We start from the raw sequence: 27,957 nt of genomic DNA on the forward strand, positions 1-27,957 counted from the left end.
CAAACATAAAATTGAACAGAATAAAATACAAATATCCTGTACTGTCCCTCATTGGCAAAATGCAGGTTTTCTAGCAGCAAGGTGACAGGCAGCTGGAGCATGCAGCCTGTCACTTTAATCACCTGATGCTCAGTTTGAACTTCAGCAGGTGGTGTGTGAGTTGCTGCCATGTGATTGGTTGATTAAGTATTTGCGTGAATAAGTTGTTGAACAGGTGTACCTAATGAATTGGCCAGTGTGCGTATTCTCCATGAGGTGTCCGCAAAGGCGGTACAGGGGCATGCATTTTGGGATGCACATTGTCCTGTGGAAACATGCAGATAGAAAAATCTGATCCATGTTGATTCAAACAATTATGTCGGCACAGCAAGTTAAAAAAAAAAAAGACTGCCTATCTGATTACTGACTCAGTTTAAAGGGCAGATAAAACAGTATAGATCCACCTCTACACAACCATGCCACGTTCAGAGTTACTCTATCATGTAATAGAGGCTGATTTCATATTTGCATTAACGAGCAGGTGTAGAAGTGTACCTAACAAAGTGGCGGTGAGTTTATATCATACCACTAGATGGCAACTAGCAGCTTTATATATAAATAAAATTGATATCTCGGGTTTTTAACATTTGCTACATTTGCTACATTTTTATCATTTGTAACACAATAATAGCTTCTTGGCCTGAAAAAAAATATTGCTTGCAGGCTGGTCAGATAAACCGGACTGTAAGCTGGGACCAGTCACCATTTTGGGGGCGTGGTTAACTTGTGTGTTTGTGCAGGGTGTGTTGTCGCAGTTCTGCTGTTGGGGGCGCTGTGTCGCAGGCAGCTGTCCAACGGTGTGTGGTTAAGGTTATGGAGAGCGAATGGTGGGGCCAGCTGGGAGATGTCTGACTAGAAACCTGCATTATTTTCCCGAAACGAACAGCTTTAAAAACCCGTGTTGACGATGGGGCAGTGTGGCATCACATCGTCGAAGACGGTGTTGGTCTTTCTAAACCTGATTTTTTGGGTAAGTTTGGAGGTTTATGTCGGTTTTAAACGTGCGTCACATTTAACCGGCTGTAGCTAGCTGTGTGTTTGTGTGCCGTCAGCTGCTTAGCTTGCTGCGACCTTTGTCTCACTAGTGAGGGGCTAGCTTCAGGAGGCAGCTCAAAAACGTGACTATTACTGATGAAATATTTAGGTTTCCGCTATGAGCTTATATTAAATGAACCATGTGTCATTACGTTTTATATTAAAAGAACTGTTTGCTATGTTGCTTCCTGAAGTGAAGCTACCTTTTTGTGTATTTGTGTGACATAGATATTGCTGTGTTATCATAACTTAAGAACTTTAACAGAAGTTTAAGCAGATGCATTATTTCTTTTTATTTTATTTATTGGACATGGCTACAAAGTAAATCTAACTCTCAGCATGTTTCTTTGAAATGTACTGGAGTATAATATTAAGGTCCACTTTATTGTACATGATAGTCTCTGGGGATGAGGACAGTTAGTGTTCATTAACTGTACAGTAGTTATGTAAAACCGATCCTAGCATGTTGTTTTTAAGAGTTCATGCCTAGTGCACTAAGACACATGTGAAACGGCCCTATGGCAAAGGTCTGTTGCCACGGTGGCAATACACTTATTGTGCTAATCGCTGCAGCACGGTTGCTTCACAGAGAGAAGGCGTTAGGTTCAAATCCAGGTTGGGGCCTTTATATGCAGAATTAGCATGTTCTCGCCTGTCTCTTTCTCATACAGTCTAAAGGGGTTAGGTTAAGTTTAAATGGTTGTTTGTCTCTCTGTGTTAGCTTTTTGCCCAGTGACTGCTGAGATAGGCCCTTGACTCTGAATTGGGTAAATTGAAACATAATACCTGGATGGATGGATACTATTTATTGTAATGTTTTTTGTTTTTCTTGTCACCCACAGGCCGCTGCTGGCATCCTTTGCTATGTTGGAGCCTATGTCTTCATTACATATGATGATTATGATCACTTCTTTGAAGATGTGTACACTCTTATCCCAGCGGTGATCATCATTGCAGTTGGAGCCCTTCTATTCATCATTGGGCTAATTGGATGCTGCGCTACAGTGAGGGAGAGCTACTGTGGACTTACATCGGTCAGTAAACCAGTTTAAAGAGTGTGCTAAATATTAAAGGTGTAGTTTATGATGCATTATATTGCACCCTGAATGCAAAACACCAAGCATGAATTAACAGGTAGGGTGAGCGTAACTTAAACCAGACCAAAGATAACCTTTTGACAACTGTCCCTTTGTCTTTAATCTTGAAATTCAATCCACAGTTTGTCGTCATTCTCCTGTTGGTTTTCATGACAGAAGTGGCAGTGGTGGTTCTTGGATACATTTACAGAGCAAAGGTGAGGAAGTCAAATACAGCTTGCTACATGTTTGGGTTTTTTTCTGAGCCTTTAGCACAGTAGATCTCTCTGATAACACCCAGCCAGTCAACCGCTGAAAATTCTATTAAGTGACTCTGGTGTAAAGTTGATTTGTTCAAGAAGATGTGTCAACAAACGCTTAGCCCTCACCTTTTTTTTTTTTTTTTAAACTCTTCCCAGGTTGAAAATGAAGTTAATAGTTCTATTATGAAAGTTTATGATGAGTACAACGGCACAAATAGCAACGCCCAGAGCCGTGCCATTGACTATGTTCAGAGACAGGTGAGGATAAAAATCACATTCTCTTTATCAGCTGTCTGTCTCTTTTGTGTGTGGTGTGTTTTGTTTAGTTTTTTATGTGTATTTGCAAGAAATTGACATTACTTTTGATTCTTTATCTTTAGCTTCAGTGTTGTGGGATTCACAATTACTCAGACTGGCAGCACACACGCTGGTATGAAAAATCAAAAAACAACAGCGTACCCATCAGCTGCTGCAAATCTAACATTGGAACCTGTACGGGGTCTCTTACTCATCCTGAAGCTCTCTACCAAGAAGTAAACAAACTCTTATCTCCTTGCAAGTTGTCATGCTGGATACACATTTATTTATTTATTTATTTTTAACGTGACAGCTTCTTCTTGTATATTCATCTAAATATGTATATTATATGCTTCTATAGGGTTGTGAAGCACTTGTTGTGAAGAAACTACAGGAGATCATGATGTATGTCATCTGGACTGCGCTGACATTTGCTGCCATGCAGGTATTTAACTCAGGAAGAAGATGGCTTCTTAGGTATACCATCAATAGTTTTGAATATTACAGCTGGTTACTCAGAACTGGGTAGCTATATTTCAAATTACTTTTAGTATGGAGTAGCAGGTGACAGGCTTCAGCTTCACACCACCTACTCCCAAGAAACCAGTTCCTCACTGGTAAAAACTTATTTGCACATATCATGCTGTAAGTCAAAGGTGTCAATTATAAGGCCCAGGTCAAATCCGGCCCCTAATTTTTAATTAATATATTTCTGTAATGTGGGCTGCATGTGGCCTATGATGTAAAATGATTTTGGCATACCTTTTCTAAGCGTTAGAAGCAGAAGTGTCAAGCTATTCAAAGGCAACGACCACAGTGCAAGCCAGTGTTCCATGATGAAAGCAACACATAATTTAAAGTCTGGTATAATACGTGCTGCTATACGTTGCAGGACTTCCCACCTTATAATGTGTGAGTACTTTTAACTGAGTGTTGCATTTCCTCTAGATGCTGGGGATGCTGTGTGCATGTGTCGTGCTGTGCCGGAGAACCCGGGATCCTGCCTACGAGCTGCTAGTTACAGGGGGCACCTATGCATAAAGAGAAAGCATTTCTCACCATAACATTAATTAAGGATTTATAGGTGAGAGCATGAAATAATCTATTACCACACTAACCTTAACGCACTAACCAAGTTAACTTGTGTGTTTTACCTGTTTTGTTTTGTTTTTTTTCCCAAAAAGCTGTTGTCCAAATTCTTTATAAAGGTCATTGAGATTGAAACGTTGGCATTATTTGCTCTGTGGAAGGCATTGTGGTGGGAAAGCCCCGCTTATACCAACTGAAACCCGGTTTGGTTATGTTCAGAGTTTTTATGTGGGTAGTGCAGTTCCCTCTTATTTTTTGCACTATATGTACGGCTAACACATTGTATTTTTTTTTTTAATCTGTCATGTACTTGAAAGAAAGAATATAATTTACCTTGTACTTCAACTGCTATTACTACTGCTACTACTATTGTACTATGAGAACTACTCCTGCAGCTCACATACGTTTTAAACTTTATTTTTCATTAGCAGTATTCTGTCAAGAAATACTTAAACTGCAGTAGAAGTAAAGGCCACTGCATGTTTTTGTGTGTAAACTGTGTAACTTCACTGGCTTTTACTTATTTGAGCTTTATCTTTTGAATCAGTCCTTTTAGTATTCGGGGTATTTGGAGTGTAATGCATTGACTTTGTCCCTTTCTGTTTGCAGTCTACCAATGGTAGTTTTAGAACATGACTTGCTAAAATGTAGCAGCGGCAAGACTCCAGAATGTAATTGCAGCATATTTAAAATTAAATCGAATGTTTTCCGGTTTCTGTTTGTTCTTGTTGCTATCAAAGAGTCAAAGGTCAGAAGACACTGGTGTCAAAAGAAATTACGATTTTAGACTCATATGATTTCTGGTAAATATCTCTGCTTTATTTACCTGAGAAAAACTTGGCAGCAACGCCCACTCCTGCGTAATCAGAAACCAGAGAGCAAAGAGTTGTTAGCTACATAACCTAAGAATAGACTGTTCTAATAAAACAAAGAAATAGTATTTACTGCAATGCAAAAGCTAACGGTGTTTTAAAAAAAACAAAAAAAAACAATAGAAGGTTTGTCTTTTCAGTTCAATTTAATAAATATAAATAAACACGTTACATGCATTTGTTGTGTTCAGACTACAATTATCTGCACATTGAAAATATACAAAGGCCTTTTTTTTTACATTTTGTATAGTATGCATTACTTCCACAGGCTTTTATATTGCTGCCACTCGGGGCTGTAAAGAGAAATGAGTCTCACAAGTTTCACAAATGTGTATGATGTGACCACCCTCTGCGTCTCCTCCTTCACTACATTCATTACATCTTCTAAGTTTGTCTCTAAACTGCTCTGAACTGTCCTACTGATGGTCTCATTTTTAATCTTTCCCTTTTTGACCTCAAAAGCATAAATTAAAAGTTTAAATACAATGTACAATGATTTGTGTGCAATTTAGAAATGTCCAAATTCGTTCTCCAACGCACACACAAACAGAAAACACTTTACCCACAAATCACAAATCTGATAATGTTTGCACTTCACTCTTTCAGCCCCAAACACATGCTGCATTCGAGTGCGAGTGGGACATCTGGGCTTCCTACATGACTTCAAATAACCTTTTTTTTTTTCTAAATAAACAAAATACAATCATCACCTCTCGACTAGAACACATACGATTATCTATTACAGATACTACTCAGCAGCCTATGAAGATTAATAAATGGTCACGGTTATTCGTCTAAACTAAGATTAATGTAAGCCTAATGAGTGATCCTGAACTGTCAGCATTTTGACATCTGCAGATGTCAATTAGCTCCTAGCATTAATTTTGTATTCACAAGCCATTTTGATTTTATGTTTTCATTAGTCATAAGTATTTGAAGTGAGAACTTTAATAATAGTATGTCATAGTTTATTATGAATAAACTATTCATAATAAACTTACAAAAACACATGAACTTTAAATAAGACACTAATAAGACATATCTATAAGTGTAATTAAAAAATAAGCAGTCAAGAATAGACTGTTATTCCTGAACAGCTGAATTTGTTGAAAATAAATTGCACTATTGCTCACATTCAATCAATTTTAGGGTTATGTGTTTAGTTTATTAGTCCTAAAATCTTTCATCTTTAGTGTCTTTCGCTTTACTTTTGAGGCTCTTAACTAACCGGTACACTCCCGTTTTAAAATGGAGAGAAATCAGCAAGATGTGTGGGTATTTGGCTAAGATGAGTAAAATATGACTATCATTGTTGACCCCATGTGCAAGGTGGTTTAAAATAGTTCATTAACAGTCATGCATGAGTCTAAGATTAATTAAAAAGTTTGATTTCACTGTGGCTTATGCCGAACACTGGGGAATAATGTTTTGTGGAGGCTTGATGCGTTGTACCACTGTCAACTACTAACACTCTTCCCAGTTAGTTTCCCTTTCATGGTTCTGATTCCTCAAGTCTGTTAAAAACATACACAAACTGTCCTAGAAAGGATTTTTTAAAATCTGCAGGTAAAAAAAACCACTGTACTCTTTGTTTGTGTTTACTTAAAATATAGGGGGACGTCACTTCTCCCTTCACAGGTTCCACTGAAGTACACTGGGGTGAGACAGCAATACACACCACTGGATATTTGCTATCTTGATTTTGTATGTGGTCAAGAATAGCTTTAGCTGAGGCTCTGTCACAGCATCTTCAGCTTTTAACAGGATGTTGAAAGCGGTGCTGTTGAAATTGTTCACACTGGGCCCTTTACCAGCAACCCTCTAAATTATGCGTGTTAAAATGTCGCAGTGTGCTGGCTTCCTGCACGTTTTGCAAACATTTCTTCCAGCTATAACTTTGAACTCTTAGTACCAGTAGCAGATATTGGGTCAGGGACTCTGCACAAAGGATATTTGCACAAAGAAATACAATAATTTTTTACTTCTATTTCCCCCCTTTTTTGCTTTTAAAGCAGATGTCTTTGTGACTTGTCTGTTTTATTTTGCTTCACTTGTGAACTACTTTATAGGTTTAGCTATTAGCCTATATTAGCTTATAGGTTTTACTACTTTAGCATATACTATGCATCAGTCTGTATAGCATTTGTAATTGGTTTGTGTTCCAGTCGAGGGCTAACAAGCTATTCTGTTCATTTAGAAAATACACGTGATTTATTTGAATTAGGATAGGAATAAGCAGAAAACCCAGATGTCCCCGTTTTTTTCTAGCATTTAAAAACAACATGCATTTATGGATCTGTGCACTGCTGAAAGAAGCGAGAAGTATCTCATACCCCAATTGCACACCTGACATGATCCGTCCTTATCAGATTACGGTCATTTAATAGACACCTGTAAGCAGAGGAAGCTTTTTGAAAGTGTAAATGATCAGATCTGTAAAGTCAAGCTTCAAAATTTGTGCATGCATGATCACCATTTATTCAAGAATAATAAACTAATATAAAATATTTTTAAATGTGTTCAAATGGCTTTGTATTTGGGTGTAGAGCACACATTTGTGCATTCTTAAAAATTTCCACCAGCTGTAGCACACATTTATACATCCTAGTTTGTGCTTGTAGATTGTAATCATGCACATCTGTGACACCTTTGAGACTGATTTCTCTCCATAACAGGGTATCAAAATTCTAAATCCTACAAGTGCTTCAGTGATACTTACAACAGAAAGGTAATGGCGGATAAGATGAAGCTCTGGGGTTATTCTATTCCATAGTCTTTACAACATGTACACAGAAATGTAGCAGTTACGCAGTCCTACATACGGCTGTTAGACTCATTCTTTAGCAAGATACGAGCCTGGAACCAGTCCAGAAATACCATTTCTTTTCACTGTCCACCAGCCATCTTCACCTTGTTCCAAGACAATCACAATATCTCCAACAGATAGAGGGAGTTCATCCTCTCCCTAAACAGGTACAGAAACAATCAAAGGGTGATCTTTCAAATCAGTCAAAAGGCTTAAAATTAGAATGCAAGGATTTGCAAATAATGTTACTCTAAAACCTATTTTACTATGTTAGAGCCATGAAAGTGTCTTATGTAGAAGTTAAAAATCTGTGCCCAGAACCTGACCTGTGCCACATAGTCGTATATCGCCTTGTATTCATCACTTCCCATTTGGGACGCCTGGAATCCAGGAATGGACGCATATACTCCATCTGATGTTTCTCCTGAAGACACATCACATGTTAAATGGTAAATGGACTTATTCTTATATAGCACTTTTCTACTCCCCCAGAGTACTCAAAGCGCTCTATACAACATGCCTCATTCACCCATTCATACAAGCACTTCTAAACTCAAGTGCAAACTAAACTACATTCACACACATTCATACTCCGATGAACGCATCGGAGGGCAACTTGGATATTTGGCATGCAGACTGGGGAAGCCAAGGATCGAACCACCAACCTTCCGATCAGTAGCTGATCTGCTCTACCACCTGAGCCACCCCGTTACTGTGTATAGCACACACACTCACAATATTCAGCTCAAAGTACACATCTGATCAGGTCATTTAGTTTTTTGATGCGGTGTGCAGCAGTATTACCATTCCCTTGGTCTGACCCCACAGCCAGATAACGTCAGCTGAAGTACTCTTTCACCAACTGAACCAGTTAGGCTCTAATTATGGACTTTTTTTAAAATTCAGAATCAAAACTTGTACTGTGTCAGATTCGCTGCTCTGCTTCCACATTTCCCACTATAACATCATAAGAACAACCTTGCGTTCATTCCCGAGCTTGGAAATCATTTGTATAAAGAAGAACTTAGAGCTGTTCTACACCGTTTGTTACCAAGATTAAAAGACTTGCACATTTGTTTACTTCCAGTAAGAAATTGCAGTGTCATCCCAACACGATGGTACTTTACCTGCAGATTGGGGAACTCCTTCGTTGATGTTTACTTTCGAGCCACTGGAACAGTTCCCCTGCAGAAGATTTGAAAACCTAGAAATTGAGGAAAGTATTCAGTAAGGGATACACAAAAGACATTGCGCAAGAAGTACAAGCTATGTTTATTATTCTCTTGATGTGGTGACAATCGGACCTCTTCATGACTCCAACAAATCCAACACCGCCGTTTCTCTCAGCTGTAGGATTCTTATCGTAGTAATTTTGATATTCAACTGGAGCTGTGGAAAGAAAGAAAAATCTGTTTTTACAGCTCCAGTAGCCTGGTACACCATTCATCTTTCCTGTTTCTGCTGCTAAGCATTTCGTCGCATGCTTTAGAGTTGAAAGATAATATTAAAATGTTCACCTTAGAACATATTCAAATCCAAATCAGGAAGGCAGCAGGTTGAATACCTACCTGGGGGGGTTGAGCCAGTGCTTTTCATCTCAACAAAGCCGTTGTTGTCTGTGACGATGTCACACATTTCCAGCGACTTCCTCACATTTTCATAGCACTGAAAGAACAGTTTGTCCAGAAAACATTGTAAGCATGCTACCTCTCTGTCCAATTCAGGTGCATGAAAAGCAGCTGCACTCACCTCATCTTCTTTCACACATTGCATTGATAAGTGGTTACAATGCACCCACAAGGCATTTCTAACGACACTGATGCGGTCTTCTTCTTGCTGCTGAAATATCTACAAAAGAGCAGTTTGAGTGGACACTTATGTTGAGGCTAGAAACTGTATTTATATAGTCTTAAAAATAAAGTGTTGCAACTAGCAGCTTCCTGCACAAGTGGAAGCTTAAGCCTTCGGTGAGCTCAAAGTACAGGTTTTAGTACCTTGCCCCTGCCACCCCAAAAACAAACAAACAAACATTATTTTTAGATATATTTGAGCATGGGTTTTCATTTGTATGTAAATGTGTTATGAGTTGACATCTGCAAGTGTTCTTATAGGGTTGTGTGAAGTTGTTGAATGGTTAGTTCAGCTTTGTTGATCTTATCACATAAAGAGAGGTCTTATTGCCCGGAAATGTTCTGGGCACACTAGTGACTCACTATGTGTCACTATAGTATTACACTCGCTCAAAGGCATAGCAGGCCTCAAATACTGACGCTGTATATTCTAGAAAAATATTAAGCCATAGTGCGCCGTTTCAATTTGAGAGAGAAAATGCACATTTTAAAAGCATACCTCGCATGTGTCAGTATGAGTCGATTCCCACTCTTGACGGATCTTGTCAAGCTGTTCAATGTTTGTTGTGTACTGTTTCTCTAAAGGAAAAATGAGCAAATTGCAAAAACCAAACTAAACATTTTGAGTTTTAATGTTCAGTTTATCCTGAAGATAAAATAAATAGCTGCACTTTGAGCTATTTATCGTGTCTTCAAGTAAAAGAGAAGTTCATATGAGCACCAACCTAAAAAGAAAAATCATGTCTTGTGAATCACTTTCCTACATGCATTTCAAACATCCTACTTAATTTTGCTTATTAGTTGTCCTTACCAGCCTCTTCTGCAGCCTCTCTGCACTGTTTGGATTTGTTGTTCATCTGATAAATAAAAAAGAACAAAAATATGAGACACAAAAAATTATAATAATGATAATACCACAATTAATATAAACCCACATATAAACCCACAGCAATAAAATCAAACAAGAGGATTCAGTTTTAATAAAATGGAAAAATGGAATGGGATGGATGGATGGATATCAACATAAAACCAATTAGGTTTTAACATAAAACCAATTAGGTTTTATGTGAAGCAATAATCGTGAAGCAATAGGGGAACAGTATTAACATAGTAATAGATATAACAGTAACTTGTTAGTGAGATGTATCAGTTTACTTAAAATACAACTTAAAAATGTCTATTTCTGTTCTTTTTTTTTCACAGAAAGAGGAACTAATGTGTCAAGTTTTAGACAAATAGGCAGCCAGTTTGGACTTATGCAACAATAAATTGTTCAGGAAGTCATTCTGACACTTGACATAATCAGCTAATCCTCAGTTAATAAATTATATGTTCTCTAATAACTCATTAACACTCAATGATCCCAAGTTTTACAAAAAGTACCCAGTTACTGATTTCTTAGTAAATCTTCACCGTTTTTTGTATTTCTCTGTGTAAAGTTTTTTCATGCTTTCAAGTGGAATATCATAGATAGTGTTAGTGACTAAATGCCAGTGCGTAAGACACTCTTATTGTTAGTCAGTCAGATATTTAAACTACTTTGCTCAGAATGATGTAGATTCAGAGTTTAACACTAGAAAGCTTTTTCTTTTCTTTTATGTTCCTCTGCTGAAGTTTTTCTAAGCTCGCCCTAAATTTAAAAACGTGTACATGCAAGCTTGGCTTGATGCTTGATGCCAATACTAATGCTTGGAATCATTGACAACTCTGACAAGAATAAAACTTGAAACTATTAACCCACATGCACCAGTGAGTCTGAAAAAAATGTTTCCTGCAGTTCTACCGTTGAAATGATTATTCATTAAAAAGTTATAAACAGAGTCAACTCAAGCTTATTTAGCAATGTAAAAATCATATTTACTGATGGGGAAATGACTTTGCTCAGACTGAAACGGGTGAACTGGAACAAAAACAACAGTTTGGTCAAATAATCACACAGTAGAGCAAACCTACCTTTTCAATCTGTTTGGGAGTGGCTGTGGGGGCGGTGCCCAGCTTCTCAGCCGTTAGCTCTGCCTCATCTGCCTCTTTGCAGCGCTGCTCATAGGATCTTTTGGACTGGAAGAGAAATCAAACCGAAACCATGTGAAACTACAAAACCCATGCACTGCTCATCAAAACCTTGTTTTATGAGGCCTTGACAGGAAAGGGAGTGGGAGGTGGAGGGAAGAGACAGTTGGAGGGGGGTTTAGTCAAAAAAAAAGAAAGAAAAAAAAAAGAGATGTCAAGCATGTGCACCCGGAGAAACAAAATAGTTCACTCACTTCCTTCCTCTCAGCAGAGAACAGGCATCTTTGTTTATCTACAGTGGTAACACCAGTGTGCAAAATCTGCCCCCTTTTTTATACGCTGTATTGACTTTTTAAACAATTTGCCTTTTAAAACATGCACAACAATGCTTTAGGGTTACAGTGAGGCCCAAGGCCCAACAGGCCTTACAGAGAAACGTCAATGACATTGTTCATTCTATTTAAAGCCTTTTATGTAATGAATAATAAATGTCCTCACTCAAGCTCAAACCATTATGTGTCTGTGAAAGTAAAAACAATAACTACCACAAACCTGTGGTCTGTCATCATGATAGCAAGAGCTGAGCTCACCTCTAATGTTTTCTTGTAGAGGGAGACTTTTGTCTTCTGGACCTTCTCCATGATGACTTCGTACTAAGAATTGAGAACAAAAGTCATTGCTGTTACCAGGAAATCACACAGAGAAGCAACCCAAAAAAATAAATAAATAAAAATATCCTGTTTATGCAAACAAGATGAGCATTCAAATGGGCACCTTTTTCCGCTGTTCTTTCTGTCGCTCTCTAAACTGCTCCATTCTCTTCACCTCCTCCTTTAGGAGCCCAGACAACTGAATGTGCAAATTTCCGATGTTTTCAATTTCTGAAAAGGGACAAGACATGAGGCTAAGAACATGAAGGGTGGACCGGGTAACAATGGCTTTGGTAAAATAATGTGATGTCTTCTGCTTACGTGTTTTCATTTCATCAAAAGATGCTCTCAAAGTGCTGTGAAAATAAAACAAAGGTCATTTATTTTAAAAAAAAAGCACAGACTTTTTCTTATAACAGAGAATTATTGCTTAGATGCAACGTATAGTGATAAGCAATTTCTCCCTGATACCTACCAGATTTCATACATGCCCCCGGCCTTGCGGGCAATGGTGATGAGCTCTTTTCCATATTTCTCCTCTGCTGTTGCTCTGCATTGACATTTGGGAATAAATGCAGCCATATGTTAATGCAATAACTTTCAAATGTACAAATCTAGCCAAAATCATAGAGCCCACCTCATTTTCAAGAGCTCCTCCACTTCTTTGCACGTCCGCCGACCATCATTAAGCCTCTGAAGAATCGTCTCATAACCAACATTGCTGATGAAGTCTGATCCCTGGGTTGATAAAACACCAGCTACGCTCACTAACAAAGTTCTCAGCCATAATAGAAATCACACACCGATATTCAGTTTTGGAATGAAAGTAAAAACGAATCCAAAACCACGCTCATTTGTAAGAAAACTTTCCTGTTCCTCCACGTTTAAAAAAATCAGTGATCACCTTTAGAGAGGAGCCGAGGATTTGAATGACTATCAGTGAGGTTTGCTTAGATATTTTGAGACTGTTTTTTTTTTTTGCCATGGAGACACACACTGTGCATCTCACCAGCATTTGAATGGAAACTATTATACTGTGTCACAGCAGGTTCTGAATGGAAAGCAACCGTGTGGGTAGAGTACCAAACATCTCTATTCATGTAAAAAAAAAAGAAGTTACATTCATATAAAACACTGAGATAAGGTAGATAGGAATAAGGAAGCACATAACTTTGCGGTATAAAGTTAACCTTCTAAGTTATACAAGTTGATTGCGCTTTCTGACAACCCAGTTCTTGTGGTTTTGCTCGTGTATTTAGCACGGTGGCACATAGATGTTCTAAAATGACCTTGTATCCGCCCGATGAAAAAAGAAGCCCTCAACTGTGCTGAGCCATTTTTTAATTTATTTATTATGAAAAGGTTGAGCTGAGAAAGAATCCTTTACATCGTGTGACACTTCAGTCTAGATAAACTGGACATGATGACCACAATCTAGATATAAAAATGCTTCCACTGGTCATCACTTACTGTAACAATTCAGTGTGTTTTCAAATGAGAAAAAAAAAGCTGAACGATAAAGGAGTGAACTACCTATGGAGAGGCTATGACAAACTAAGTAAATCTCTGGTACATGCTTAGTAGTGTGCAGATACATTATGTAGTTTCAGAAAGTTTGGCTTCACGGTTCAATAAAACCTGTAGCCTACTTTAATCCTGCACATGCAAAGCACCCAGAAGTAAAGAAAAATTAGCAGCATGACAACGACTCACCCAAAAGGCATCTTTAAACTGTAATGTCATCCTGGCCGTATATTAAAAAAATAGTCCCAGCTGTAGAGTGCACTCAACTTTCAGTCACTTTTAACTCCAAGCAGCGTAGCTGGCTGTGGCTTGATACAAGTGAAACAGATCATGACACATTCAGGAAGCGAAGCTTCATGCTGGAGCTCTCACTCACTTACTCATTTGATTTAAATGAGGAAGAGCTGCAACATGTCAGCACTTACCAAAAGCTGAAGTGATAGCGGATACTATTTAAAAAACAAACAAACTTGCATGGAACCAAAACAAAATCTACTTTGTTTAATGTGAACTGGATTCAGTACTTTTTCATGAAAACTGAAAATTCCACTTTGTGATACTTCTTGCTATTTAAGGGTAATACAAGGAATTCCCTACAACATTATGCAATCCAGTACTTTGCCCAGAAACATGTACTGTTGTGTAAGTCTTCAGCTTTTGTTCACATTTTGTGACATATTGTACACGAGCCGAACAACAGATCAGATATAACACGCAAAGGATCTGTGACTGCTGAGATCACTGGTGTGTGACGTAAATACCACAACCTTTCTATAACAGACAGGGAGGAAAAAAACGACATGAAATCATTTACTGAAACAAATAACAGCTCTACATTAAACCAAAGGAGACTGTTATAATTCATCATGTGTCAGGTGCAGATGTCTGCCGTAGTCTGTTACTTCGCTGTTCATGAATGTTTCTTGATTTTTCAAAACTTCAGCCTCTGAGATCTGTCCATCTCCATCGAGGTCCATTTCCTTGATGAGGTGAAGAGCCTGTTGACGGCAGGAGAGCAAACATATCAGTGTATATGCTACCAAATCATCTTGGAGAGAAAAGAAGCCTTAACTGCGGATTAATTGAAGAAAATTTTCCAGGACCTCTGGGCAAGGAAGGGTCTAATATACAGGATATTCCATGACATCATTTCTAGGTATGACGCATGCTTTTAAAAGGTGCGGTTAGACCATCAAAAAAATAGAAAGATAACAAAAAACCCCCCAAAAAGCTAAGAAAATTATCGTAAAATAAACATCCCTTTTCCATTCACTGTACGATCCTTTAACCTGCAAAACGCAGACTTACTTCCACGTGGATGTAGATGATGTTAAACATTTGCACAATATGAGACTGTTATGGTGCTCAAGTTGTTTGCATGGCAACTCTGCTGATGGTAAATTGCCACAGATGCAAGTCACCCTTGCTGCTTGTAGTGTTGCAACATGTTCATGTCTTAAAAGCCTTACAACATTGAGGAGGAGATGCATGTGCACCTCTTAGGACATGAGGTCACAAACGGTGCGCTGTGAGGCAAGTTTGGGTGTGTCTTAAGGGTTTTCTGATAAACTATTGTTATTATAATTACATATTGGTAATGTTAGTTTACTGTATCAGAAGGTGCACTTTGGTGCACCTGTTAAAACAAACAATGCAAATATGTACTCTCACATGACAGCAGTATTTAAGCAGCATGCATGCATTTAGGCATGTAGACATGGTCAGGACGGTCAGCTAAAGTTTCAGTTTGAATATGACCTGGCTGTCTATGCAGAAATGGGACATTTGTTGGGCTGCATCAAAGTTAAATAGAGGTATGTCTTGGCTTTGTGTGGAACTATTTGAGAGACACATCACCATTATTATTGCAACATGATCTCATCTGCAGCACTAAAATAACTCACTGCTATTCAGAGAACATTTCTCTCTCCCTCACAAGTGTTTACTATTTTTCACCTTAAGTGGTCTGCTGGCCTCCTGAGACCCTGCATCCTCACATGGGGACATTAGATATTGGCTTTTCTGCACCTAATCCTTCATTCTGCTCAATAAAGAATGAAGAATTAGTCAAATACACAATTTGATTGATTTTATTCTTTTACACTTTAAAATAAACCCATCCCCATAATACATATCTTAAACTGCACATATATTTCTGTTAAAAGATGGCGCTTAACAGATTCACATAATCCCAAATATCCAGGGGAAATTAAAAAAGCAAACACAAGACATCAGATCTCAGGAGGTTAAGGGTTAAATGCTTTGTTAATAATTCATAATCCTTAGTTATTCTTTATTTCGAATTTCAATTGGAAGCTAGAAGCTCAGGAGTTTAAACTTGTTCTTCTTCTAAAATGTCGCGCTTATAATAATTTCACTCTTTATTTTATCCACTATAAGCAGAAAAAAAAGAAAAAGAAAAAAAAGCTGAGCACATGATAGAAGACATTACTTCTTCTCTTGCTGATCCGTAGCTGTTCGGTGCAATCCAGCGGAGCTGCTCCTCTCGATTCAGCTTGCCATCCTTATCTTGATCATACAGTTCTTTAAATCGCACTGTTTCTTCGATCTCCCACTTCGAAGGGGCACCATCTGATTAAAAAAATATACATAGAAAAAAGAGAAATGTTAACACTGCACAGACGAGAAAGAGAACAAAAAGGCTGCATGCTTGGTTTAATCTCCGCAGCCTTACCATCGCCGCGAACGTCTCCAATAAATTCACTCAGGCTGATGAATCCATCTTTATCTGTATCATATTCACTCAAGACATCCTCAATGGCAAAATCCTATTAGAAAAATAAAAGAAACCCCCAATAGAAACTCAAAGAGCACACTTAGTGTGGATGGAAACATGCATTATCATATCAGGTTTTGCACGAGTAGGAGTTAAATGTCTCACAGCCATGTGATCCACTTCAGAAGGGTGGGTGAAGGCGAGAAACTCTGTCACATTGAGGCCAGGTGTGCCATCCACATCAGCAAAGTCAAAGCGCCTCCTCTCCTTTCGATGGAGCTGCATGGTGTATGAGCCCGTGTTAGAGTTCTGATTGATATATTAATCTGTGATGTGTAAGAAGAGAGTTAAAGTCTGCTCACATGTCTAAGAGACTCTTGCTCTGGATCCTCCAGAACAACATCGTCATCAAAACTAAAGAGCTGGTCATGAGCCACCGTGTTGTATTCTTCCCATGTTATAGCACCATCCTTATTGGTGTCAAACTCAGGGAAGCGCTCCTCCGCATCATCCAGAGCATATTTTCTGTAGACGTGCTGAATCCAGAGAGTAATCTCCTCTATGGATAAAACAGACAGCCTGAGTGTGATTATTAATCCTCTTTGTTTGTCTGTGCTTTACTGGGAGAAGCACAAATATACCTGCACTTAGCAGATTGTCACCATTTGTATCAATCTTCTTTACAATATCCATCATTTTTATCTTCTGATCTGCTGGGCTGAGTTTCTTTATCTCATCAGTCCTCTGCGTAAAAGAAGCAGGGCAAGAAAGTGAGGAGATGCTGGATGAAGGATAGAAATGGAGCTCTAAAGTGCAAAAAAATATGAAAAAAAGCCACCTCATCTCCCAGCAGTACATTCATGTCGTGTTCAGGGTTGTGCTGCTGTCCGATGTAATGATCATCATGCAGATGTTTATGGGAGCTTTGTCCAAAGTCGAACTGAAGAAGCAGCAGTACCAAAAATGTAGAGGATGTCATCTGTTGAGTTATAACACGCTAGGATTGAAACAACACTGGAACTGAAAACAAGTGCACACTGCAAACAGACTTGACAAAATGCAACTGTGCTATCTGGTGGCCAACGGGTGAAAGATAAAAACAAAAGCCAGATAAGGCTAATGTGAAACACTGTTTCTGAGACGGTAAAAAGACGGAGTGAAAGGCGAAGGATCACCCAGATAAACTGGAAGTCGTCGAAACGTTATGTATTTATTTTTTCTGTTCAGGTGCTTGAAACACAGAGGGAAAGAGAGAGGATGAATACGACAACCATAGGGAAGTCAAGAAAAATAAAGCAAACAAACAGACATATAAAAGAGACGCGAACAAGCCAAAACACCCTTATATTACTCAAATAATATAGGATAACGTAGGTGTTATTACCATGGGAAGTTCTTCGTACAACTCAAGCCTCCACCGTAGTCTCTACCTAGAGGAACGACGAACATCCGATTAAAAACTTCAAAATAAAACAATTATGCAAACTCCAAAAAAAATTTGTCAATATGCCGCCTCTCAAATGTGTTATGTGCGCTTTATTCAAGGCTAATAGGCTTCAATGGCTACCTCACTAGTTTACACACAGGCACAACATTTACACAATGTTTAGGAAACAAGGAGGAAAAGAAAAAGAAAATGATAAAGAATGGAAAAGAGTACATGTAACACAGAATATACATTTAACCCACATACAAAAAAGTTTAGCAAGATGTTCTTTTAAATCTCTTTTCAATCTCTTTTAAATATGCTCGTTTGTACTTGTTTATGAAGTTGTAGTTTGCAGTCGTTTGTAAGGCTTATGTAGCCATTGCTGTTACCCACTGGATAGCAAGCAAGCCAATTTGATTTAAAAAAAAAAAGAGCTTATATGGAACCAGGTTCCAATGCCTTTTGATATACTTAATATGTATACAGCAAAAAAACAAAAAAAACAAACAAAAAAAAAAAACACTGCCCCCGCGATTTACTAGTGATTTAATGCTAGTGTAATGTGATGTACTTTTTCCCCCAGAAGACTTTATTTTGAAGTCAGGTTTTCCACCTCGTGGTCTTCCTTCGGTTTGAAGGTGACTTGACGTACTACCAAATCAACCAAACTTCTCTGAATGTCCCGCCTGATCTTAGTGGTTGCCATGGTAGACAATTCGAAGTCCCGCCTCCTCAAAAATGCATCCCACCCTTTGACCTTACTATAATTTACATGATTGGCTGGCGCCATTGTTGGTTCTACCATACGACAAATTCATTGGACCATCCAAACGCCAGTCAAAAACGCAAGGTGCTCAGACTTCCTGCATCTGTTAGGCTATCCACAGTGTCATGTATTTATCTGACATGTTTTTCCCATCACCTCTGACAACAGGGCGACTTTACTCGTAGACTTTAATTTGTCACCGACTGAGCGTTGAACACTAGGGGGGTCGATGTCCAAAGACAACCGCCATGATGGACGGCGGCGCGGAGCTGGGCAGCACCGTCTCGGCCCAAGAGTTAGCAACCAAGGCGGGGACGGGAGGGAAAGGTCTGGTAGCAACAGCTCAGGCTCCTCGCATGGAGGTGGCAAAAGCAAGAATGCATCCATAACTGCTTTGAAGGTATGCGCTGCTTTGTTTTTCGCAACTAACAACTGAAGTAAAACATTTGATTTAATCAAGAACATAAAAATTCCTTGATATTCCTTGCTAGGAATTCAAGTTCTCGCGATAAATAAACATATTTTGGGTGACCTTACTTTCTGATGGTGTGATATTGTCAAATCTCGTTTCTACCTTTTTTTTTGTCCTCTTGGTTAAGAAAAATGCCTACATCATCATCACCATTATTATTATTATTATTAGTAGTAGTAGTGGTAGTGGTGGTAGTAATAGTTTACCCAATAAAATTTACATTTGTGAAGATGCTAATCATTTTTACAAATTCTCTGCATACATGTATTGTCATGTTATTAAAGCAAAACTGTGAAAGTAAAGGGACTGTTTTGCAAAGTAAAACAGCAGTAATGTAAACAGGCCTATATCAAAATATGTTGATTCCTTTCTTTGTTCCAAAGTGTTATTACAGACTTTCCAAGTTTGCACCATTTGTATTTGGTCAAACCCATGTGGCCTTGTATGTCTTGTCCCACAGCAGCATATGAATCACTGAATGCCTGGTCCATTCAGATCTAAAGCATCACTTTGTGTGGCTAATGCACTGCGTTCGCACACACTGTCTCTGACCCTGCAGCTATACTCTCATCACTGGCAAGTACAGGATGGGGGGCAGAGAGCCAGGCCTGCTTTGTGCACATGACTGCACAGTGTTGTGGTAGAAGGAGAGTGAAGAGTGAGAAATGAGAAGCGGAGAGAGAGGGAGAGAGCGGGGGCTCTGATGCAGAGCAGTGAGAGGAGGGGAGCTGTAAATATAGGAAGCTGCATGCAGTGGTAGGCAGATAGGCAGCAGCAGGCAGGGAGTCGGGCCTAAGAGGTGGCTGCTAACTCAGCAGAGTGCTAGGGGCTCAGGCTAGATTACAGGCAAGAGTTGCAAACAGAATAGTCAAAGTAAAAGGTAGGCGTGGTGGGCTACTGAGCATTTGTCTCTCACTTGCCACTGGGAGAGGAGTTGACACAGCTGGGCAAGTTGCTATAACAGTGTGGACTACACAGAGGGAGTCTATTTTGGTCCTGCTGTCAGATGACGATGTCACCTTGCACAAGTGGCAATGCTGGTGAGAGGGAACAGGTTGCCTGAAGTGGGCTGTCAAGTATGTCAGGAGTGGATAAAGACGAAGAGCCTGCTTACAGATTGTACTTCTATTCTGTACGTATCCTGTGATGTTTGGATTTTTACTGCTTTTACTAATGAGCTTGTTCTCACCCACTCCACTGTCTTGCTACTTCTGTTTGTAGACCTTGCCAGAAGGGAAACCTTACACTTGCCCCTTACTCAGCACAGTCTAGAAAATAAACATGCTCTCTTGTGCATGTGGAAGGACTGCCTGATCAAAGAAGAAAGCAGAAGATAGGCTCCACATTGTATCTTTCTCTTCTATGGTGCAATGGGAGACAGCTTGTTTGTAGCTGATTAAGTGGATAAAGAGAATGTTGCTTTAAGCCTTTTTGGCCTCAGGTTGCTGCACTCTGATAGCCATCAGTTGCGAGTAGGTAAGGTATTTTCAAAACACTTATTTGTAATCCACTGGCTGCCAAGCACTGGAGATACAGAGTAAACATTTACTGTAAAGAGATAGGACAGGCTGCATCAGTAGCTCTTGCTACTTTGGTGGATTTGTGTTGTTGAATGATTTATTGTATTTTTTTTTTTTTTTTTTTTTAAATATTTGTGTCGTCTTATTCTCCATTTGACAAAATAAAGCTCAGGCCACTTGATATGTAAAGAATTTTGCTCACCAAAGTAGGTCAGCTGGGTATTTCCCTTAGGGACATTAAATGGTATCAGACCGATACACACATTCTGTTTCTGCATGTGTAATGCCTAATGAGCCATGTTCACATTATTCTGTGATTTTTGAATTTAAGGTGGTGTATGTATATACAGTTTTTATTTTAAGCTATGCCCTAATTTTTACTTTTTTTACCTCTGAAAACGTATGCCTCAAATGTTGCAAATGTGGTAGAAGGACAGTTTTTTTGTTTTTTTTTTATCTGAACAGTAGCGCTCATGAGAGACATCCAGGAAAAGAGAGAATGATTTGTTCCATGACTCATTTCTGTTAAGAGAAGAACTGGCTCTCAGTTTTGATTTTTTTTAAATGTTTGTTATTTTATATAGTTATTTTCATTGGGTATAAAACTATGATTCATAGTTGTCTAAAATATTCAAGTTTGGTCTGGACTCTAGTCAACAGAGTAAATAATTTATGACAAGTGCATAAGTGGTACGGTCTATTCTAGGGGAGAAACACACTAAGTGGAAGATGCAGAATGATAAACCTCTGATTGCTGCTGATTGCCAGAAATCAGAATATTTAGTTATGTAAGAAACAAATTAAATCAAGCAGACTGCAGTGGTACACCACTTTTTTGCGCTGTTATTTTTCAGCCACTTTTTCTTTCTGCAGTAATGCATCAGCTGTCTAAGAGATACAAATAGCCAAATATTTTCTCTATGAGATATGGATCCAGAAAGATGCCGATGCTACATTTCATCACATGGGTTCTTAATGAATGTGATGTCGCTGTATTTGTTTTGGTTCGCAGTGTCGACTTCACCCAGGGTTAAAGTCAAGTTCACTGATGCATACTCAATGTGTAGGTCAACCATGATGCATCCTTTGCACAGAACGGGTTTAGAGCCTAAGCCTCTAGCTGTTCCTTGTCACAGTATGACCCCGTAGACCGCTTCCATACACTTTTATATCAAAGCAACATAATCAGAGCTTTTATGGCAAAATTTTAAAATTGCTATAAATGTACTTTTTGCTTACTGTTTGACATAAAAATCTGCCAAAAATGCACCGAATGAACATAAAGTACCATTGATTTCCTTGTTTGAGTGTTTTTGCCCGTTATGTTTTGTTTTTTGGGGCAATGAAAACACATTGTACTGCGGAACACTGTTTTAACGGCTGAACAAAATCAGTGTCTGAGGTGTATTAAAACTGAAGTAACCATAGCAACAGTGCTTAGGCTTCAGGCCTGCTCATTGCTCATAAAACTAGTATTGTTGAAAGAACTGGGTGAGAATTAGTCAGTATGTATTTTATGTTATCTACAATTCTATTTATGCTGAACATAAAAAGTGGGTCACAAACATATTTTATTTATTTACTTTAAGCTGTGAATGTTTACTTAATTTATTGTAGTGATAATAAAATAAGACAGTGCAGGCTCCAATTTGAACAGGGTCTGTAAAATGTACATTAAAAGAGAGCGCATGGATTTGCAAATGTCATAAACCCATGCTTTATTCACACTAGAAGATAGAAAACATAGCAAATGTTTGAACTGAGAAAATGTGCCATTTTAAAGGTACAGTGTGTAAAATCTCACCACTAGATGTCAGTAGATTGCAATAGCAATTCTGTGTTCTTACTGCCCCAATTAAAGGGTTTTTTTTGTTGCTTTAAATGTCACTCAAGCCTAATATTAGCTGGCACGATGTTAGCTTACAACCAGCTGTTTGTTGTTTTATCTGGCTCGTTGCCTGTCTAATTTGCTGGCAATAAGTAATTGCAATAATATCGGGAATAAACGAGCATGTTAATGTCCATTTTCCTGTGTTAAAGCCCTGACTTTAATTCAGGAGATTAGGTTTTAGGTGAGGAGAAAGACGCTGAGGTAGAATGAGGGACAGAGCAGTGGTCGAGGAGGATAAAAGCATACTGAGAAAGAGTTGATAAAAAAAAAAATGTACATGTACAAATGTTAAATGGTTATGTATAGTTTAAAAGTGCTATTTGTGGTTTTTAAATTAAAAGTAACTTATGAGGCAAACTACATATGTGGCCGATCTCAGGTCACATACATAAAATGTGATTAGCCAGAATGCCGACACTCACCTCAACTATAGTATTCAAGATGGCAGGACAACATGGTGACAAACCAGTTACATGTCTGAAGTATTACTAGATTACTTCTAAGTTTATGAGAACATGTTAATTTGTTAGAAGATGTCATTGCACAGTAATCAGTGTATATTTATGAGTACAACATGTTTTTGTTTTGGGTTTTATTCGTTTAAATAACATCACAAATTACTTACTGTACTTTTATAAAGAAAAAAAATCAGGTAGTTTTGTGATGGCAACAAAAAAAGTCTGTGACAAGAACATGTTTGACAATGTGTAGCATCTTTTCTTCTTTTAACAAGAGTCCATAAACTTCTGGGAACTGAGAAGATCAGCTGTTGTCTTTTATGAGATGAGTGTCGTCCCATTCTTGTTGATACAGGATTCTAGCTGCTCAAGAGTCCTGGGTCATCTTTATTGTATTGGTGGTGAAAGGTCTGGGGTGCAGGCAGGCCAGTTTAGGGCCCAGACTCTTCAGCTATGAAGCCATGCTGTTTTAATGGCTACTGTGTGTGGTTTATCATCATCTTTCTAGCTTTGGCCCGTAGACTGTGGTGGAAGAGGTTTAACCTGCATTTGTGGATGGTATGGTGAGCTGTGTTTAGACAGTGATTTCTAGAAGTGTTCCTGAATGCATCCAGTGATCATTATAAAAGAATAAAACATTTTTAATGCAGTGCCAACCAGTGTTGGGTAAGTTACTTTAAAATAGTAACTTAGTTACATTACTAGTTACTTCTATCAAAAGTAACTCAGTTACTTCAAGTTACTCGTTACTTTCAAAGTAACTAGTTACTAGGGAAAGTAACTTTGGTTTTACTCAGAATTCTCTTGTTAATGTGTTGCTTCCATAACTTTGCCAGTCTTCTAGCTTACTTACTTGCCACAAGTGCACTGTGCACCTACCAATAGAAAGGAAAAGATAATGTGCATATTTCCACGAGAGAAATCCCACGCCTGGACCGTCATTGACTGCTGCCATGATTCTAGCCTACGTCACAGCGTCATGTGCGCTTTTTACATCCAACACAAAAACTGCAGTCGTGGTGCTTTGATTGTACTCAGAACTCGGAAATTCTGCCTTCTGAATAGGAAGATGTAAGTAACACCAGACTGCAGATGAGCTGCTTACAGGGCTGGACGGGGACAAAAAATCGTCCCGGGCATTTTGACTAGAGACCGGCCCACCATTATAGGAAAAATCATAAAGCCTTTGAATGAAAACAAACGCTGTTGTGACAGTGATGTTCACTGTTTTGATGGTATATATGCATCAATCGTTTGTTGTAAGATTCAGATAATTATTTTTTAAAAGCTAGACATTTTAAATGAGAATAAGAAAGAAAAGTATTTCCTTGTGCCCACCTCTCCCTGTTAATGCTCTACCTGCCGATCAGCTGATCATTGATCAGTTTTCATGATTGAAGTAGAAACGGGAGAGGGAGGGGGGAGAAAGAGAGAAGAAGAGGCAGCTGTGCAGCAAAGACACAGAATAACTCCAGCTTTGTGTCTTTTTCAATGTAGCCGAATTACGGGACAAACTGTTCCTTTTCACCTCAATAAGAAACGCGTAATATTTTCTCTGAATACCAGACGGGACGATTGGCAACTCTAATAGCTTATGAACAAAATAAAGTTCAACATCATTAACTTCATAGCACCCACCCAGCTGTATAGAAACTCTGTCATGCTAGCTAGTACGCAGTACGGAAAAAGTCAGAATAACGAAAATAAACTGCACCTAAACTTGGTTTATATCTGACCCAGACAGACTGCAGGTCATAACTTCTTACCTGAAGTTCAGTTCACACTTGGACCGGCGGCCGCCTCGGGTCTCTCTTCCTTCTCCGTCCCCTTTCTCTCATCCACCTGCTGGCCTCCACCACTTGCTAATGTTACAGAATCTGTGGAAGCTCCGCGATAGCCACCACACGAAGTAACGAGTAACGACCCTATCTAAATCCCAGTAACGACTAACGCGTTCCTGATTTTGGCATAATAACTAGTTACCGTGCTCGTTACCACAATAATAACGTAGTTACTGTAACGCGTTACTTAATAACGCGTTAGTCCCAACACTGGTGCCAACTGACGGTCCAATGGTCACGGCGGCCAGTGCTGATTTTCCAGCCTTGTCACACACACATGCACTTCTCCAGATTGAGCCTTTGCCCATCTTTACTTCTGAAAAACTCCCTCAACCCTTTCATTGCCTCCATTCCAAGTTTTTTGAGACATGTTCAGGGCTCGCAAAATCGCTAGCCCGACGTCCCGAGGCTAGCGATTTTTCCAGTCGGGCTACCAAAATCTATCTTAGCCCTGCCCGTCAGACTATCATAGGAAAAATATATGTCAATGCTTTTGCATTCTTTCGAAAATGTAACTGAGTAATTATGTCATTGGCATCGATGAGCCACTGTCAATATGTGACATATTGAAATCGCGTTTGAATTTGCGCTTGTTTTTTGCTTTCACTGTCACTTTGCGATCGCGCGAACGGTGTGTAGAGTGCGGGAGCACTGATTGGTGAGTGACGATTAGTTACGCACCAATTCCTCTGACATTGTCTTATCACTCATTAGCTTACTATTCAATCGTGACAAGTGAAATCTCCCACAGCAAGCTTAAACATGTCATAGAGGTTGATTGCGCAGAGAATCGCTGACCGTTATGTCAGTACGTGTGTAAAAGCAGCAGGATTTACGCCGGTATTTTAGTTCTGCTCAGCCAAATAAGACAGGTCAGGGTGAAGAAGGTGCAGCCAAAGAAAAGCCTACCACAAAACGGAAAAGTTATGACAAATTAGACTGAGGCAAAAAGAAAGTGCATAACATGATGTTCTGCCAGGTGTGTTGTGAGTTTCATTTGATTTCTGAGTCAACAAGAGCCTTTGTTACTGGGACCAGTAATTTTAAGAAAGACCCCATCAGAACCCATGAGAAATGCAAGAAATGCATCATTGCCCAGTCTGCAATGTCTTTCCCAGAACAAAAAACATACTATAAATAAACCAAGCACAAGAAGAAGTCCTGAAAAATCTGTTTAGAACAGCATACTATGTTGCAAAGAGTGAACTACCATTGGTAAAATTTAGTCTTTGCAAACTTCAAAAAGCAAATGGCCTAGATCTTGGGTCCACTTACCTCTTACCCTTGACTTCAGTGGAAATTTCCGATTCAGGATCTGACACAGACTAATTCATGTTCTACGCAGTTCTTGCAAGTTCATAGAAATTTATGTTCAATTAGAACCAAGTATTTGAGTTGATGATTGTAATTTTTATACAGTTGTTGTGATTTGTATTTTAACAATTGAATTGGTTAATTTTTGTTTCCTTTACAATATTATACTTTAATGTATAATATTGTAAAGGAAACAAAACTTAAAAAAATTGCTCTCTTTTTTATTCAGGCTACTTAAATTTATTTTGGGCTACCAAAAACTGAAGAGTGCCGGCCCAAAGGGCTTCCAGAGATTTTGAAATTTTGCGAGCCTTGATCTTGCTGGCACAAATAATGTGACTAACACTCTGATTCATCCTTTGTTAGGTCGAAAATAAAATGAAGAGGGAAAATCCAGTCAAATTTAATGTGTTGAGTCTTATGTCTGTCCTGCAGGCTTCATTTCAGCGCTCCAACAGCCATGACAAAGTGCGAAAGATAGTTGCTGAAGAGGGCCGTGCTGCTCGAAACCTCATTGCCTGGAGCGTCCCTCTAGAGAGCAAAGAGGAGGAAGGTTGGTAGCTTAATGCAAAGTACATTTATTCTTTATGCCGTTAATTTATGATGCTGCAGATTTTGTTGTGGATAATTTATTAAAGGTGATAACCATATCCTGGGGTCACGGGCTATCTGTCTTTGCCAATATTGTTCAGCATTTTATATGTTATTCATTAGAAATGTTGTTGTACGCTGTCAACTGGAACCAGATGGTTATTTTTCTTCTCATGGCTCAACTGATGAAATGAGTACTTCAAATTTCTTAAGCAGACTGTTTAAACTTGATGCATGCTCTTGTGTTTTAGAATAAATAAAATATATTTTTGTTTTTAAATGCTGACAATGGGGGCGTTGTCTTTGAAATAGTCTAATCCTAACCCTTCTGAGAAACCCACTCAACGTGCTCACCCATTTTATCATTTTCACTCTGTTTCTCTTTTATTTGTGGGTCAGTTCAGTTTTATTTATTTAAGGCCTTGTTTTTGCTCCAAAGTTTGAGGATGAATTAAGGTCCAGCTAGTTTAATCTTGTGTTTGTATGTTTGTTTGGTTTTTTTACACAAGGCTTACATAATCCTCTGCAACTCTATAATTAATAATTTACAATCAAGTGTTTATTTTGTATTTCACTTCTCAATGATTCTCTTTTTTTACATATGTGACGTATTTATTTGTCACAACAATTATATATTCATTGTTGGCCAGATTTAAGCTCTGATTATTTATCCACTATCTAAATGCAAGCCTCATATTTCTTTCCTCTCTCCTCTTTACTTAGCAAAGTCCAAAGGCAACTCCAGTGGCAGTTCCAGGTCTCAGAGAATCAATTCTGGACAACAAAGGAATAAAAAGCAGGTTTGTTATACCGTCCTCTAACACTAGAGGGCACTTTTTACTAACTTATTTCATCTTTGACTTCTGCCTCATGCCCCTGAAACCCTAAAAAACGAACTTGATGCAAGCCTGTCTGTGGTGGTTGCGAAACTCCCCTTTTTTGCAGTCTTGGTTTGGGATTCATGTTTATGTCAAAGAGGAGGATGTGGTCAAAAAGTGGGGCAAAAGGCAAAGTACTGTTTTAAAATTTTGTATGAATTCCTTTAATATTTTTCTCCTGGATGCAACCAAAATCTGCCTCAAGTTAGCGCTCTGATGGGCCTTCACAGTGTGTACTTCTCTCTCATATGCAACTGAAATTTGGTAAACTATTTGTGCCTACCAATACAAGAGATTATTGCATCAACTGGACTGTTAAATGTTTAATAATGTTAGTTTCTTTGTGAGTGGGCTTCCATATAAAAAAGCCCAGTAATGAGGTAAAAGTAGCATGACTCTGTAACACTGCTGTGCAGTCAGTGTTTGTGCTTTCCCTACAAATCCAGCGACATGATGTTAAAAATTCAGCTCACTGTGATGTCAGTGCTTCAGCAGTCAAAGTTTCTTCTCATTTAACATTTAGTTTTTATCATTATTTTAAACTGATCA

The 27,957-nt window shown here is 38.7% G+C and overlaps 4 protein-coding genes across 10 annotated transcripts in view; 2 read left to right on the top strand and 2 right to left on the bottom strand.

Annotated features, from left to right (window-relative positions):
- The first annotated feature begins 806 nt into the window (after positions 1–806).
- tspan3a (tetraspanin 3a) lies at positions 807–7,178 on the top strand. Of its 3 annotated transcripts, XM_006789340.3 has the most exons (8): positions 808–1,009; positions 1,917–2,108; positions 2,294–2,368; positions 2,570–2,671; positions 2,794–2,946; positions 3,072–3,155; positions 3,659–3,794; positions 6,285–7,178. In XM_006789340.3, exons 1-7 carry the CDS (start codon positions 947–949, stop codon positions 3,749–3,751), a joined length of 762 nt encoding a protein of 253 aa, XP_006789403.2. In that variant the 5' UTR covers positions 808–946; the 3' UTR covers positions 3,752–3,794; positions 6,285–7,178. The 3 variants fall into 3 exon arrangements, with proteins under 3 accessions (XP_087699247.1, XP_006789403.2, XP_006789402.2); XM_087843121.1 differs by lacking the exon at positions 6,285–7,178 and having other exon boundaries at positions 807–1,009; positions 3,072–3,187; positions 3,659–4,513; XM_006789339.3 differs by lacking the exon at positions 6,285–7,178 and having other exon boundaries at positions 3,659–4,513.
- pstpip1a (proline-serine-threonine phosphatase interacting protein 1a) lies at positions 4,767–13,756 on the bottom strand. Of its 2 annotated transcripts, XM_006789341.3 has the most exons (15): positions 13,701–13,756; positions 12,625–12,725; positions 12,463–12,537; positions 12,309–12,343; positions 12,112–12,218; positions 11,928–11,990; positions 11,281–11,385; positions 10,139–10,184; positions 9,827–9,906; positions 9,227–9,325; positions 9,046–9,142; positions 8,782–8,866; positions 8,605–8,681; positions 7,804–7,901; positions 4,767–7,636 (listed from the first exon to the last, which is right to left on the bottom strand). In XM_006789341.3, exons 1-15 carry the CDS (start codon positions 13,728–13,730, stop codon positions 7,505–7,507), a joined length of 1,230 nt encoding a protein of 409 aa, XP_006789404.1. In that variant the 5' UTR covers positions 13,731–13,756; the 3' UTR covers positions 4,767–7,504. The 2 variants fall into 2 exon arrangements, with proteins under 2 accessions (XP_006789404.1, XP_087699246.1); XM_087843120.1 differs by having other exon boundaries at positions 12,112–12,343; positions 13,701–13,732.
- Positions 13,314–17,695, bottom strand: rcn2 (reticulocalbin 2). 2 transcript variants are annotated; one of them, XM_006789343.3, is made up of 9 exons: positions 17,633–17,695; positions 17,087–17,227; positions 16,890–16,992; positions 16,611–16,807; positions 16,414–16,527; positions 16,207–16,300; positions 15,964–16,103; positions 15,468–15,552; positions 14,420–14,509 (listed from the first exon to the last, which is right to left on the bottom strand). In XM_006789343.3, the coding sequence occupies exons 1-8, from the start codon at positions 17,633–17,635 to the stop codon at positions 15,505–15,507; spliced, it is 840 nt and encodes a 279-aa protein (XP_006789406.1). In that variant the 5' UTR covers positions 17,636–17,695; the 3' UTR covers positions 14,420–14,509; positions 15,468–15,504. The 2 variants fall into 2 exon arrangements, with proteins under 2 accessions (XP_006789405.1, XP_006789406.1); XM_006789342.2 differs by lacking the exon at positions 15,468–15,552 and having other exon boundaries at positions 13,314–14,509.
- Positions 17,696–18,502: 807 nt separating this feature from the next.
- Positions 18,503–27,957, top strand: part of scaper (S-phase cyclin A-associated protein in the ER) — a 59,223-nt gene continuing 49,768 nt past the window's right edge. The window contains exons 1-3 of one of the 3 annotated variants that reach the window (XM_006789335.3): positions 18,503–18,843; positions 26,375–26,492; positions 27,254–27,330. In XM_006789335.3, the coding sequence (XP_006789398.1) occupies positions 18,673–18,843; positions 26,375–26,492; positions 27,254–27,330 (366 nt within the window). In that variant the 5' untranslated portion in view covers positions 18,503–18,672. Of the gene's footprint in view, positions 18,844–19,697; positions 20,048–26,374; positions 26,493–27,253; positions 27,331–27,957 lie in introns of those variants that run through there. The other 2 variants (XM_006789338.3, XM_006789337.3) reach the window with 2 other exon arrangements.

The sequence above is a fragment of the Neolamprologus brichardi genome, chromosome 7 (genome assembly GCF_056152115.1).
Source record: "Neolamprologus brichardi isolate AB-2024 chromosome 7, ASM5615211v1, whole genome shotgun sequence".
Taxonomy (NCBI): Eukaryota; Metazoa; Chordata; class Actinopteri; order Cichliformes; family Cichlidae; genus Neolamprologus; species Neolamprologus brichardi.

What these genes read in the sequence shown, in the direction of transcription:
- rcn2 (XM_006789342.2), bottom strand. An exon ending in CTGAAGTGGATCACATGGCT is followed by an intron (nt 16,301 to 16,413) that starts GTGAGACATTTA and finishes TTTTTCTAATAG; the next exon opens with GATTTTGCCATTGAGGATGT. An exon ending in TGGAGACGTTCGCGGCGATG is followed by an intron (nt 16,104 to 16,206) that starts GTAAGGCTGCGG and finishes TTTTTTAATCAG; the next exon opens with ATGGTGCCCCTTCGAAGTGG.
- pstpip1a (XM_087843120.1), bottom strand. Translation starts at nt 13,730, where the DNA reads ATGACATTACAGTTTAAAGATGCCTTTTGG. An exon ending in CACTGGCTCAACCCCCCCAG is followed by an intron (nt 8,867 to 9,045) that starts GTAGGTATTCAA and finishes TTCTTTCCACAG; the next exon opens with CTCCAGTTGAATATCAAAAT. An exon ending in TTTGTTGGAGTCATGAAGAG is followed by an intron (nt 8,682 to 8,781) that starts GTCCGATTGTCA and finishes CTCAATTTCTAG; the next exon opens with GTTTTCAAATCTTCTGCAGG.
- tspan3a (XM_087843121.1), top strand. Translation starts at nt 947, where the DNA reads ATGGGGCAGTGTGGCATCACATCGTCGAAGACGGTGTTGGTCTTTCTA. An exon ending in GATACATTTACAGAGCAAAG is followed by an intron (nt 2,369 to 2,569) that starts GTGAGGAAGTCA and finishes AACTCTTCCCAG; the next exon opens with GTTGAAAATGAAGTTAATAG. An exon ending in GGAAGAAGATGGCTTCTTAG is followed by an intron (nt 3,188 to 3,658) that starts GTATACCATCAA and finishes CATTTCCTCTAG; the next exon opens with ATGCTGGGGATGCTGTGTGC.